Raw genomic sequence first — 13,937 nt, forward strand, 5'->3', positions numbered from 1 at the left:
CTGAAGCAAAGTATGAGATACACTAAGTAAAAATTACTGCCTTTAAATTAATTAGCACATCTTTAAAGGCATTAAATTAAAGCGGTAGGTGCACCCAATTTTTGACCGGTGACTGGAGTCAATTATGGCTTCTGTCGCCTCCTGGTGGATATTAGAAAGAATGCAGCCTCACGGTTGAAAAAAAAATCGCCCACGACCTAGCATGGGTTTGTTTTCAGGCATTAATTCGAATTAGATTTGACTCAATATTAATTTGGATATCAAGTTATTAAACTTAGACTTGGAGTATAATGTTTAATTTGCATGTTTGCAACCTACATCCATAATAGTAAACACAGTTTATTGGATATATATTGGATCCATCATTCATTTCCACTGTCCACCACATGGGGCAGTGTGGCGCTCCGACTAGTTCGCATCCAGCTCTTGGCAACAAAGTAGTTGTTGTCAAACGTTGCTAAGGATGTCGCCGGTCTACTTTACTCAAACCATTCTAAGAGGCAGAACGACGGTAAAGTGGGTGTAAATCTCCCACGATACAACATTGGCGACACTATGGATACATGGGACGTCTAACTAGTCGTTTTATTCACAGTGGATGTTCTCCAAACATTAGCTTAGTTAGCCCCGGCAGTGCTAACGCAGCAGGGTTGCTACGCTTTTAGTCTGTGGACTTAACTTGCTGATTTATTTTATTCTGATACGTCATTGGTTAATATCGGGGCGATGAAACAAGCGGAGTTTGCGATAAGTGAAGCTACAGGTGACACCGGCGCTGATTTAGCAGTTCGCTAACCCGAGCATGTAGCTTAGCTTGTGGCTAGCCGCTAACAAAATAAACATGACAGAGAATGGAGTGGACAGCAGTCCGCGCTGTGACAGCTCGGAAACAGTTGTCGGTGACAGCGGGACGCCCAAGACCGCAAGCAAGCTCTGCAAAGACTTCAAAAACAGCCTGAAACTGCAGCAGGATGCAAGGAACGCAGCAGGGGATAGCCCTTACCAGCCTCGGCCGCCCTCACTGCCCAGAACATGGAAGGGCAGGAAGGTGGGCATTCCGGTGGAGACTGTCCGAGCCAGGAGGCTGAGATCCAGCCAGGAGAGCCTGAGCGACCCAGTGGGCTCGTCAACAGACTCCCTTAAGGAGGACCAAGCAGTTTCACCTACAGTTGGGTTAGCTCTTGCTCCTGCATCCCCACTTAAGAGTGACCCCATTGTGGGCTCTGCTGCCTCATCGGGACCCTCTGTGTTCCGGAAGAGAGGGGGCAGCCTCTCCGAGTGTGATCACAGACCGACCAGCCAGCAGCAGAAGGAGGACTCCCCAGAGCTCCGGGTGAGGTCCGCCCGGATGCGCCTGTCCCCGCTGCAGTTCACCGTCCCGCTACCACCCCTGCAGCAGAACTTGGTGTCCACCGCCCTGAGGGCAGCTAATAGGATTGACAAGGATCTGTTGGATTATGGGGCGAGGAGCGGGCAGAGGCTGCATCGAAACCTGAGCGAGAGCCGGCTCCTGGACGACGCCCTGTCGGATAGTGTTTCCGTCAACTCCATGAGGTCCACCAGCAGCGTGCTGAGCCCCATCAAGCCTCAGGATGTGAGGAACAGGTAGGCCGACACACCGGCAGTGGGCCGACACACATTAGACAAGCAACGGTAAAAAGTAGGTATCGCCACCACACCCTTAGATGTGCTGTTTTAGCAACAAAGTTTTCTACAAATTGTGCTGTTTTAGCAACAAAGTTTTCTACAAATCATGTTCATCTGCTATTTACTCTTGGGATGTACTTTTATTTTGGTCATTTAGTGGCTGATTTGTGTCCATTCTAGTGCACTCTGCCTGTGACAGATGGGTGGCATTGATGGGGAGGAGCTACCACAGGGATGCTTACTCAGCACACTTTCTGTCAGCAGAGATTTGTAGCACGGCGGAACCCCCAATTTGTGTCAATTTAGAAACCTGTTTCTTCCCATAGGAAATAATGGAACTAGAAAGAGTGGGTTTCAGTGTTAAATTAAACTAAACCACATGCAACGTTTTTGTGTTTATATGTTTGTTTTTAGCGGCACGGCGGACGAGTGGTTAGCACGCAGACCTCACAGCTAGGAGACCAGGGTTCAATTCCACCCTTGGGCATCTCTGTGTGGAGTTTGCATGTTCTCCCCATGCATGCCTGGGTTTTCTCTGGGTACTCCGATTTCCTCCCACATTCCAAAAACATGCTAGGTTAATTAGCGACTCCAAATTGTCCATAGGTGTGAATGGTTGTTTGTCTATATGTGCCCTGTGATTGGCTGGCCACCAGTCCAGTGTACCCCGCCTCTAGCCCGAAGACAGCTGGGATAGGCTCCAGCAGCCCCGCGACCCTCGTGAGGAAAAGCGGTAGAAAATGAATGAATAAATGAATGTTTGTGTTTATGTTTAATGATGAAAGCCTTACGCATCTAATTGTCACACAAGCGTAAAAATAAGTTAGGCGGTGTATTAAACAAGGGCACTAATGGTCTTAAACCAATTGCAGCCAATTAAAAAATAAAATAAAAAAATAAACACCCACCAAAAGCAAAAGATTTTCCACTCTGGAAGCTGCGTTTAAAAAAAAAACGCAGCAGGCTTGCTACGCTTTTAGTCTGTGGACTTAACTTGCGGATTTATTTTATTCTGATACGTCATTGGTTAATATCGGGGCGATGAAACAAGCGGAGATTGCGATAAGTGTAGCTAGAGGTCACACCGGCGCTGATTTAGCAGTTCGCTAACCCGAGCATGTAGCTTAGCTTGTGGCTAGCTGCTAACAAAATAAACATGACAGAGAATCGAATAAACACCCACCAAAAGCACTCTGGAAGCTGCATTAAAAAAAAAACACTTCAGAGCACCTAAAGTGCTGAAACAATAAAATACTTTGCGGTTTTGACCTGAAAATGCTCTCTTGCAGGAGCTTCCTGGAGGGAGGTGGCCTGGGGAGCGGCGCCCTGCTGGGGGTGGAGGAGCTCACGCGTTACTTCCCCGACAGGAGGCTGGGGCTCTACATAGTCACCTGGAACATGCAGGGGGAGAAGGTGTGAGGCGGATACGGTCAAGGTGCACTTATGGGTACCTGCATGGTTTCAGTGTAAGAGAAAGTGTGTACATCTTCTATAGGGCTTGCCATCCAACTTGGACGACCTCCTACTCCCGGCTGACTCTGAATTTGCACAAGACTTTTACATCATCGGGGTGCAGGAAGGTTGTCCCGACAGGTAACGGGACTGGAGGGGGCCCACTTGGTTTTGGCTTGTGTGTCACATTTGTGTGTGATGTGCGGCGTGTAGGAGGGAGTGGGACACACGCCTGCAGGAGACGCTAGGGCCGCATTACGTCATGCTCTACGCGGCCTCACACGGCGTCCTGTACCTCACTGCGTTCATCAGAAGAGACCTCATCTGGTTCTGCTCGGGTCCGTCCCCCTCACGTGCTCTTTTTTTTATGAGCACACCCCATTAATAATGTGTGTGTTCTGCAGATTAGCAATAATGTTACGTTTTCTTCTCAAGAGGTGGAACACGCCACAGTGACAACCAGGATCATCTCACAAATCAAGACCAAAGGGGCTGTGGGCATCGCTTTGACCTTTTTTGGCACTTCCTTCCTCTTCATCACATCCCACTTTACCTGTAAGCCTTTGCACTTATTGAAATGCTAACCTAGAAACTCACTGAATAAGATTAGCTTTTCATGGCTCAGTTAAGGTCTTATATATGTAGTGACCACAGTGTTATGATATATCATTAAGGCTTCTTCTTCTTCTAGCTGGAGACGCCAAAGTGTACGAGAGGATTTTGGACTACAACAAAATCGTGGAGGCTTTAGCTCTCCCTAAAGGGCTACCTGATACCAACCCGTATCGCTCAACCTCATGTAAGAGTCTTCAACACGACCAGCACTCCCAAATACATGCGACACAAACGATTATTTGTGCAGAAGCCCAAACGTGCCTCGTGCTCCCTTTCTGCAGCCGACGTCACCACAAGGTTTGATCAGGTCTTCTGGTTCGGAGATTTCAACTTCCGGCTAGGTCACGACCGGGCCGCCGTGGAGAGCATCATGGAGCGCGCAGCGGGCGGCAACATGGCCGCTCTTCTGGCGCACGACCAGCTCTCCAAGGAAATGAAAGACGGTAACTTTGCTGAAGACTGGCACAATAGTGGATGCATAAAAGTACTATTAGTAACAAGGATTCAGAAAAAGGGCCGGACCCAAGTGCATTGCATACAGACAAAAAAGTTTATGCGCCAAAAACTTCTCTGAAAGAAAATGTGCTAAAACGAGGTTAAAAAATTAATTGTCAACAAGACAGCAGACGGTGGCACGGCGGTCCAGTGGTTAGCGCACAGACCTCACAGCTAGGAGACCAGGGTTCAATTCCACCCTCCGCCAATCTCTGTGTGGAGTTTGCATGTTCTCCCCGTGCATGCATGGGTTTTCTCCGGGTACTCCGGTTTCCTCCCACATTCCAAAAACATGCTAGGTTAATTGGCCACTCCAAATTGTCCATAGGTATGAATGTGAGTGTGAATGGTTGTTTGTCTATATGTGCCCTGTGATTGGCTGGCACCAGTCCAGGGTGTACCCCGCCTCTCGCCCCGAAGACAGCTGGGATAGGCTCCAGGAAAAAGCGGTAGAAAATGAATGAATGAATGAAGACAGCAGACGTGAAAATGCACTGGAAAGGGGCGGAGACTTTTCGGTAAGACACGCCCCCTAGTTACTGTTGCTGGCAGTCAAAGTTTTTAAACGAATATGCTGTGGCTGTTGCAAGAAAGACTCAATGTTGGGTCTCACGCAGAGCTTTGTTTCTCAACGGTTCCAAACCACCGCATCACAAAGATGGAACATCTCTTTCATAGCGGTAACCATTGCGCGACAGGGAGAGACACCCGCCCCCCTAGTGTCCAATACAATGGCGCTTCCGCTCAGCATTACTGTATATATTTACTACAATAATCCCAATTTAAGACAGGTGCGCAGTGCCTTTTAAGATATCAAACCGCTATGGTGAGCCTGTTTAATCTTAAAACCATTTAAAAAGCTACATTTACTACATTTAGTAGTTAGCTCGCGTTAGCCATTTAGCTAGCCGATATATATTAAGTTAGCGCCAACAGCATAGCGTTTTACTGATAAAAAAAAGCGTATTGCTTACCTTGCAGGAGAAAGGTGTTGATTTTATGATTATCGTTTTAAATAGCATAAAACGTATCCCAAAACCTTACAAACAAGCCGTTGAATTGAATGGAACCGCCAGGAATTTGTGGGTGGAGCCTGGTCTTATACTGATCTCCGATTGGCCAATGTACCATAAGGGGTGTGGCGTAGGAATGGAGGTAGGTAACCAAGGAGACATGAGGCGACTACATACTTTTGCCAATAAAGATTGCACATATACAAACAATTTAAATACATTAAAGTATATAAATAGAAAAAATTTAAATATGAATAAATAGAAGAATTAAATTGTCAATTGTCATCTTGTTTTCAGGCTCCATCTTTAAGGGCTTTCAAGAAGCACGCATCCAATTCCTGCCTACGTACAAGTTCGACATCGGCAGCGACATCTACGACACCACCGCCAAGCAGAGAACGCCTTCGTACACGGTGATAGAAGACCCTCTCCGCTTAACTCCAAAACCACCTTGAGGGAACTTGACATTGTTGCTGTGTGGGTTTGGTGTCATTCCCAGGACCGGATTTTGTTCCGGACCAGGTATGTCGATGACATCCACGTGCTCAAGTACACCAGCTGCTCCAGCATCAAGACCTCGGACCACCGGCCCGTCGTCGGCGTCTTCCACGTCAAATTGAAAGCAGGCAGAGACACGTGAGTTTGCCTTTTCCGTCAGTGCTGCTGTGCATCGAAAATATCGAAAACGAAAATATCAATACCGTTCACAGCCACTGGGGGCATATTTTCTGGTGTCAAGGGGTTGCTCTGCTAGTCGGTGATGTAACATGTTAAAATATGGATTAAATTAACATTTTTTTAAATTAAAAAGCTATTGATTATATTGCTTAAAAGTCAGATAACATTCACAACTAATAAATTATTGACTACACATAATCCTATATTTATTTTATTAACCTGGGCAAGGATTCCTCTGGGAGCCGGCCAGTTCGACCGCGTCTTGTACCTGGAGGGCATCAAGAGGCGAAGCACCCGAGAGCTGAAGATGAGGGAGGCGATGAAGAACCAAAGCAGCGTGTGCGCCATCTCTTGAAAACCTTTCCAAAACGCAGAGAGGCATTCTGGGAGACCAGCGAATGACCCGCTCGCTGCAGGACGTGTACGGGCACGTCTCACGAAACGGCGGGACACAGACGGGGCGTGGCCGCACTTGAGGGCAGGAACCTTGACAGCGCTCAGTGCCGCTCCAAACACAACGGAACGCCGACTTTTTAAAGCGTGTTTTTTTTTTGTGGTCATACTGCTATCAGTATTAAAATGCCTTGTAACTTTTGTAACCAGTCACAAGGAGCTGCTACTTGTCACTAGATGGAATATTTTACTACATTCATGATGCCTTACATTGCCTCATATTACTGTTACGTGTAGCTTTGGATGCCATTTAATCCATGTCATGAACAACCATGCCATGATTTGGCGTTTCCTGTAAAAAAATACAAAAAGTGCCTGATCACATTTCCTCAGAAACTCTTTATCTGCATCTTTTTCTACAGAAAAACCATAACAATAAAAAACTGTTTTTAATGTCTCGTAAAGTGTTTATTTTTTTATAAAAGCAGGGAATAAACTGCTTTTATTTTACGGCTTATTTTTACACACACCAAGTTAAGACAACCTGCTGCAAAGATATTTATATTATGTGAATGAAGAAATGTACATTGTGGCCATAAATCATACAAAATGTTCTTTATTGAAATGTTAAATCAGTGTCTGAAGTGTTACATTTTGAAAATCACACTGCATGATTATTACTGCTAGTTTTGTTAATCTTATTATGTATCCTTATTATTACCATCTGGAAGGACATCTTGGAAAGCAAATCAATACTTTGTGTTGTGGAGTCCTTTAAAAAAAAAAAAAAAAAAAGAGGGAACATGCTGAAGTAAAGCAGCAAAGGAAGAATAAATACAGGAACTGTGTTGACACAGGTGAATACTGTAGAGTATGACGTGTCCTTTCTATAAACAGGCCCAGGTATTAGTCCCCCCTCCCAGAGAGAGCAGAGTTCAGTGTCAGGAGGCAGAACTAGCGTAACATTGAGGTCCTTGTTTGTGTGTGTTTTGTATTTACACCGACGTCACGGATGTCCGGGCGGCGTCTTTATCGGAAGAGGCGGTACATCCGAGGCAGCCGTCCGTCCTTACTGGACAGGGCGGCCTGGATGTGTTCATAAGACGGCATCTCCGTCAGGTCTCCCAACGCCGCTACGGCCGGCTTGCTGCGCATCATCTTGGTGGTCACCCTCTTGATGTCGCTCGCTTTCACGTCGCCTGCAAGCAACGATCACACTGGAGTCATCACACTTTTTGACGATTGGTTTTGTTTTCGGAAGCACAGCAGCAAATCATGTGGTACATCATGTTTGAAGGGCAAGGGTGCCCCATTGTTATGTATTTTGTAATTTCATAAAAAAGCTTTAAAAAATCCTTTACATATATTTAATGACAGTTTTATGGTTACATTTTATGTCTACCTTGAGCTGCAGGCCAATAAAAACAAGCTGGGAGCCACAAACAGCCCCTGGGCCGCACTTTGGACACCCATGGACTAAGGGTTGCTGTATTTACGTATATGGTGAGGGGTTCAGAGTTTCCCAAAAGGTTGCAACATAAAAGTGCAATGACGAGGAAGCAGCACTCACTGATTAGTGCACAGAGTTCATGGGGCAGCTTCCGCTTCCCCGTGGACAGAACCTGGCGGCCCACGTCCTCGAAAATAACGGGCCTCGCCTCCAGGTTCATCATCAGCATGGACTTGAGCTGCGTCTTGGCTCGCTCCAGCTCCGTCTGGACCCGTGGGTAACGGAACAACCTTAAGTGAGCGTTCCAAAACGAACAGGCGAAACTAATGTTTGACTCAAGTGTGTACCTCCCCGGCATTTCCCGCCATCTGGATGAACTCTCGTGTTATTATCTCCACCATCTCCCGAACCTGTGGAGGAGAAGTCCATGATAAACAGAATGTTTACAAGGACGCCTGCACCGTGCCCAAAGCCACCTGTCTGGGGTCTGCGCTGGCGTGGATGCACAGCAGGCCGCTGTCCTCGTAGCTGTGATGGTAGGACGTGGCGTTGTACATCCAGTGATGCCTTCGGCACAAACAATGACACTGTCAACAGGTCAATGAATCATCACGAGGATGTGTGTGTGTGTGTGTGTGTGTGTGTGTTTACCTGTTGAGCACGTTGAGGTAGAGACGCGTGAACATGCCTTTCCCGGGTCCTCCTGCAGAGAAGGAGCCCCCTCCGCCCATCATCATGTTGAGGACAGCAAACGGGATGAAGTCATCCTCCTGTCACGGGATGGTGAGAGAAGAAAAAAAAGAATAGAAAAGAATAAAAGGTTAAGGGGGGATCAAGAAATCCTCATCTGGGCCCAGTAATTACCAGGAAGGAGCAGCTCTCCAGGCCGATCATGATGTGTGTCAGCTCCGGGATGGGGGTGGGGCCCAAGCTCACGTCGGACATGTCCTTCTCCATCTTAAAAAGAGAAGCACGTTCCTTACTTTCACAAACGAGGTATTGGTATGAATAGGTATGAATGTGAGTGTGAATGGTTGTTTGTCTATATGTGTCCTGTGATTGGCTGGCCACCATCCTTGGTGTTGGCATGCTAATGTTATCATTGCTAGGATGTTAACATTGTCATAGTAGCCTTTTTAGCCATTTTCATAAGTAGACATTTAAAGACGTAGCACTATCATGCTTGTTGTTGGCATGCTAATTTTGGCACTTCAGCGTTGCGAGCATGCTAACAGTAGCATAGTAGCATTTTTATACATTTGTATAGCTAGTCAACAGATATAAACACTGTGAGCACTGTGATGCTATGTGTTTGCATGCTAATGTTAGCATTGCTAGCATTCTAAAATTAGCGATCTCAACATGTAGATAAAATACACATGTCGATAAAATACATCGGCGAACCCACGCGCATATCGGTCCATACCGATTCAAGTAAAGAACACAAATATCGGCCCGATATATCGGTCGATCCTTAGTTATGACCCTCATACCTTAAGCCAGATCAGGTTTTACCATTGCAAAGATTAAACTTGGTTTTCTCTGAGTACTCCGGTGTTTCCTCCCACATTCCAAAAACATGCTAGGTTAATTGGCGACTCCAAATTGTCCATAGGTATGAATGTGAGTGTGAATGGTTGTTTGTCTATATGTGCCCTGTGATTGGCTGGCCACCAGTCCAGGGTGTACCCTGCCTCTCGACCGAAGACGGCTGGGATAGGCTCCAGCACCCCCACGACCCTCATGAGGATAAGCTGCAGAAAATGAATGAATGAACAATATAGTAAGTAAGTAGTCCATCTGTGCAGCGTGGGCGGGGGAATGCACACGCACACAACAATGGCGCGTTCAAGGACCCTGGAACAAAGTGGGTCGGTGGCAACAAACAAACTGGGGATTATTTTTTATTATTATTATTAGTTTTATTATTTTTGAACAAAATAATGGCCCGTTTCCAGAATTGATATTCATTTACATTAAATTTGGTGCCTTTATTTACAAATTAAGTTCTTTTAAAGTTGCTTTTTCTTATCATTGCACCTGAACATTTCCTGGGGATTGGGGACCCCTACTCTGTATGACAAGAGCACTGTGTCTTTCTAATGATCTATGCTAGTCAAAGATCGTCTATACGACAGGTGCACATTGCTGTTTTTAAAGAAGTGCTGCCAAAACGCTAGTCAAAGATCGTCTATACGACGGGTGCACACTGCTGTTTTTAAGGAAGTGCTGCCAAAACGCTAGTCAAAGATCCTCTATGTCCGTGAAGTACGGAAGGATGGTGCTCACCTTGACAATGCCGCCCGTGTACTGTGCCACGGAGAGGTCCACGTTGGCTGCCGTGCCCTCCCCCCACACGGGCTTCACTCCCAGCAGGTACTTGCGAGCGCACTCCACCAGCTGCTCGTGTTCGATGCCCACGCCCGCCAGCACCATGCGCTCAGGGCAGTAGTAGCTGGCGAGGTAGCAGTGCAGCACCTTCTTGTCGATCCTGTCCACGTTGTCCGCGGGACAGAAACGAGGCAGTCCCACCGTGTTGCCTCGATACGCAGCCTGTTGGGAAGATGGGGCGATGATGACGGTTTTGAAGGCCGGACAACCCGAATCAACGCCTCGCAAACGATGCACTCACGGCGTGGATCATCTCTGTGAGTAAAGGCTCAGGGTCAGGCCGCATGCTCAAATCTTCCAGCTCGAAACGAACCGCCATCCTCGTCATCTCGATCTCCTCGTCTGCATGGAAACACACCTCACATCAGAGAAAAGGTGTCATCCAATGAGTGGACACGACTCACCAAGTAGGCGGGGCTGCAGGACGGCGTCCGCGAGGAGACTGACCACCGTGTCCAGGCCCTTGACTTCGGCCGACACCGCGTACATGGTGGTGTCTCTGCAATAGGGAGTCAGTGAACACCGATGAAGCCGACAAGCGTTGTGCGTTTAAAGACGTCATACCTTGATGTTTGGCAGTCGCATATCCCGCCGTGTTTCTCCAATGTCAACAGAATCTCATCTTTACTCCCGTACTGAGCTGTGGACTACAAAGATGGAGACAGTAGGGAGATTGCAGTTACCATAAATGATAAACTGATTTTTTTTTAAACCCTATTAATGATGTAGCGTGCACGGGAAAGTGGAAAGGAAAACATAGCTATCTTAAGACCTAATAGTCTTGTATTTATCTTGTATTTGAGAAAAAGTACTTACAGAAAAAGCAAGTTTTTCCATAAAGTGAGCGATCCCACTCGGGTATTTTGCTTCATGTCTGGATCCAGAGTTGACTAATACTAACACAAACAATTCAAATTAGACATATTTTCATGAATTAAAGAGTTATTTCCTAGTTGTCAACTTACTCCCAACTGTGCAGAATTGGCCGAACTTGTTTTGTGAGGCAACTTTGAGGCCATTTTCTAAGGTGGTGATTCTAGTTTCGTACTTTTCCTGCCCGTCCACGGATGCAAAGACGGGCTTAGGGATGCCAGGCAGTGGGGAAGACAGAGAGATGTTTGGGTATCCTCCGCCGCTGCTGCTGTACTTCCGGTATGCTGCTATTCCAAACCTGTTGGCAGAAGACAAAACTTTCACTTGGCCAGTGCGACTCAAGTGTATCCTCTCCAGTCAAGTTAAGATGATTAGCATGATTAAAAAATACAGGAGACAACTTCGGTGTCGAGATGACTTATTTTAAAGTCAATTGTCATTTTTTTACCACCAAACTAGCTACACTAACAGCAGTAGCATAGCGACATTGACAGCTCACCATTAGCATCATGCTAACGCTCCTAGCGCACGTTGAGCGATCGCGAAAGTAAGAAAACACATAAAGCCGGCAACGACAACCCCTGATGTGCCCTAAATGTGCTGCTTTGTGCGCCTGTCTGCCCATAAACCGTAACATCTGAGCAATTATGTTCCTGTTTTGAGTAGCTTGTTACCTTTGAACACGACTCCAGGTTCTGCACCGGGACATGTGAGCCGCCATCTTGAATTGACCTTATCCGGAACTCCACCGGAAAATTTTACTCTAGCACTTCCGGTGTGACACCTACCCGGAAATACGTTTATAAATAATGCAAGTAAAGCATTAGCAATAAAAATACAATGTACAACTAAATGTAAAAATATTTATTTATGTACAACTAAATGTAAAAATATTTATTTATAACATAATAAAAAAATAACATTGACGAGTTACAAGTCAACAGATACAAAACAAATAAAATAATAGTTTCAGTTCTTTTTGCTGACTCACCCCCATTTCCTCTTTTTGCATTTTGAAGCTCTACTTAGCACCTCGTTAAGATCCAACACTGTAAAATGTAAACTCTTATGATAAAAATTATTTTAAAAAGAGATCAGGAGTGTATGTGGAAACTAAATAAATCATGTTTTTATATCACTGATACACAAATAATGACAACTATGGTATTTATTTGCCATTCCCAAGAAACTGTGCCCAGCCAAATTACAACGACCCCCAAATCTGGCAAACAGCTCAATTTGTGTCACACAATTGAATTAACATTTTGGGGCATTCTAACTAAACAATTGATTGTCGCTAAGAGCATGTAGCTCCCCATTACTGCATCAATTTTGCCCAACTCTGGACTAACCCTGGCAATTTTGCCTACTTTGTACCACTGTGAACGAGCAGCCACACCGAACAGGAGGTCTCCACCCTCACCAGTCATGCTGGGCTTGGTTTTGCGAAGCGTGGCGATGCTTTGGCTGCTGTCTCTGCTCAGCGTGGCGTACGAGCTGCAGGACACCATCCACTCTCTGAAGGAGGAGAACGTCCACCTGCAGCAGCGTCTGGACAACCTCACCCGGGCTCTCCGGGATCTGAAACAGCTACTGTCAGAGCACCCAAAAGGTAAAAAAAAATCATTTTGAAGGCAGTAAATGTATGTAGCTTTATGAAATAAAGTCATGATTTGACACAGCATCCGAGGGGGGACATGGCACCGAATACCTGCACACATGGAGAGAATGGTCCAAACATGGTGAGATCATCCAACTAGAAGTCATTAGTAGTGCAGGTTCTTGACTTTTATGTTTGGTGTTGCAGGTATCAGCGGTGAAACTCACCAAATGTTGGAGCAAGTCTTCTGTGAGTCGAAGCTCCACGGAGCTGCTGCACCGTCACTCTCCTTCATCACGCCTGCCTTCCTCCTTGTCTCGTTGATGGCCTCGTCACTCCTTTAAACTGACTCCTGAACGCAACACCTGCCAAAAAACACACTTGCTCTGCAAAACTGACTGTGTTTCCATATAGCAGGGGTCTCCAGAGTGCGGCTCAGGGGCCATTTGTAGCCTGCAGCTCATTTTTTGCTTGGCCCTCGGCATATTTAAAAAATGAAATGAATGTATTATTAATGATATATTGTTAGAAATGACATACATTTGCATTGTCACCAATGACACAAGCTAAGATGGCAATGTTTTGTTCAGATAGCTTAGCATATATTGACCTACACTGGGTGGGTGGGAATCGAACTCGGGTCTTTATTTATATATTTACAATATAATAAAAAGTATTTGCTTCACCTCCCCGGATTCTTATTTGATTCTTTTAAGCATCACCGTAGATCAGGGGCGTCCATCATGTAATTCATTCATTCATTTTCTACCGCTTTTTCCTCAAGAGGATCGCGGGGGGTGCTGGAGCCTATCACAGCTGTCTTCGGGCGAGAGGTGGGGTACACCCTGGACTGGTGGCCAGCCAATCACAGGGCACATATAGACAAACAACCATTCACACTCACATTCATACCTATGGACAATTTGGAGTCGCCAATTAGCCTAGCATGTTTTTGGAATGCGGGAGGAAACCGGAGTACCCGGAGAAAACCCACGCATGCACGGGGAGAACATGCAAACTCCACACAGAGATGGCCGAGGGTGGAATTGAACCCTGGTCTCCTAGCTGTGAGGTCTGCACGCTACCCACTCGACCGCCGTGCCGCCCTGTCCTTCATGTCGAGTGTGTAGGTAGATGAAGTCTGGCCAAACGTCGCCCAGTCCAGTTGCAATGAGTTCAATGCCCTGAGAATACAATGACCTGGATGAATAGGAATATTCACAGGAATAATAATTAGGGATGTCCAATACTGGCTTTTTTGCCAAAAAACTCAATTTCTAGTTGCAATATCTAGTCGATATTTATAACATGACATATCCCCTGTGGTGAT

The 13,937-nt window shown here is 46.1% G+C and overlaps 3 protein-coding genes across 3 annotated transcripts; 2 read left to right on the plus strand and 1 right to left on the minus strand.

Annotated features, from left to right (window-relative positions):
• The first annotated feature begins 405 nt into the window (after window positions 1–405).
• Window positions 406–6,735, plus strand: inpp5e (inositol polyphosphate-5-phosphatase E). The gene is made up of 10 exons (XM_058071357.2): window positions 406–1,605; window positions 2,937–3,060; window positions 3,143–3,240; window positions 3,313–3,437; window positions 3,535–3,654; window positions 3,791–3,898; window positions 3,996–4,157; window positions 5,520–5,635; window positions 5,722–5,858; window positions 6,129–6,735. Exons 1-10 carry the CDS (start codon window positions 842–844, stop codon window positions 6,253–6,255), a joined length of 1,881 nt encoding a protein of 626 aa, XP_057927340.2. The 5' UTR covers window positions 406–841; the 3' UTR covers window positions 6,256–6,735.
• Window positions 6,736–6,893: 158 nt separating this feature from the next.
• pmpca (peptidase, mitochondrial processing subunit alpha) lies at window positions 6,894–11,789 on the minus strand. Its single transcript, XM_058071358.2, has 13 exons — window positions 11,682–11,789; window positions 11,100–11,305; window positions 10,951–11,030; window positions 10,699–10,781; window positions 10,539–10,633; window positions 10,376–10,476; window positions 10,033–10,296; window positions 8,608–8,700; window positions 8,395–8,513; window positions 8,220–8,310; window positions 8,091–8,153; window positions 7,864–8,008; window positions 6,894–7,492 (listed from the first exon to the last, which is right to left on the minus strand). Exons 1-13 carry the CDS (start codon window positions 11,726–11,728, stop codon window positions 7,323–7,325), a joined length of 1,557 nt encoding a protein of 518 aa, XP_057927341.2. The 5' UTR covers window positions 11,729–11,789; the 3' UTR covers window positions 6,894–7,322.
• A 610-nt stretch (window positions 11,790–12,399) lies between these two features.
• LOC144898230 (uncharacterized) lies at window positions 12,400–13,282 on the plus strand. Its single transcript, XM_078789291.1, has 3 exons — window positions 12,400–12,619; window positions 12,690–12,749; window positions 12,815–13,282. The coding sequence occupies exons 1-3, from the start codon at window positions 12,436–12,438 to the stop codon at window positions 12,949–12,951; spliced, it is 381 nt and encodes a 126-aa protein (XP_078645417.1). The 5' UTR covers window positions 12,400–12,435; the 3' UTR covers window positions 12,952–13,282.
• The last annotated feature ends 655 nt before the right edge of the window (window positions 13,283–13,937 follow it).

The sequence above is a fragment of the Doryrhamphus excisus genome, linkage group LG3, assembly GCF_037039965.1.
Source record: "Doryrhamphus excisus strain RoL-2023G ecotype Guam linkage group LG3, RoL_Dexc_Guam_v1.1, whole genome shotgun sequence".
Taxonomy (NCBI): domain Eukaryota; kingdom Metazoa; phylum Chordata; class Actinopteri; order Syngnathiformes; family Syngnathidae; genus Doryrhamphus; species Doryrhamphus excisus.

Coding starts and splice junctions, on each gene's coding strand:
- pmpca (XM_058071358.2), bottom strand. CDS start 11,728: ATGGCGGCTCACATGTCCCGGTGCAGAACCTGGAGTCGTGTTCAAAG. Junction 8,701..10,032: donor ACACGGGCGGCATTGTCAAG/GTGAGCACCATC, acceptor TCTCTTTTTAAG/ATGGAGAAGGACATGTCCGA. Junction 8,514..8,607: donor TGGAGAGCTGCTCCTTCCTG/GTAATTACTGGG, acceptor ATCCCGTGACAG/GAGGATGACTTCATCCCGTT.
- LOC144898230 (XM_078789291.1), top strand. CDS start 12,436: ATGCTGGGCTTGGTTTTGCGAAGCGTGGCGATGCTTTGGCTGCTGTCT. Junction 12,620..12,689: donor ACTGTCAGAGCACCCAAAAG/GTAAAAAAAAAT, acceptor GATTTGACACAG/CATCCGAGGGGGGACATGGC. Junction 12,750..12,814: donor GAGAGAATGGTCCAAACATG/GTGAGATCATCC, acceptor TTGGTGTTGCAG/GTATCAGCGGTGAAACTCAC.
- inpp5e (XM_058071357.2), top strand. CDS start 842: ATGACAGAGAATGGAGTGGACAGCAGTCCGCGCTGTGACAGCTCGGAA. Junction 3,241..3,312: donor CAGGAAGGTTGTCCCGACAG/GTAACGGGACTG, acceptor TGCGGCGTGTAG/GAGGGAGTGGGACACACGCC. Junction 5,636..5,721: donor AGAGAACGCCTTCGTACACG/GTGATAGAAGAC, acceptor TGTCATTCCCAG/GACCGGATTTTGTTCCGGAC.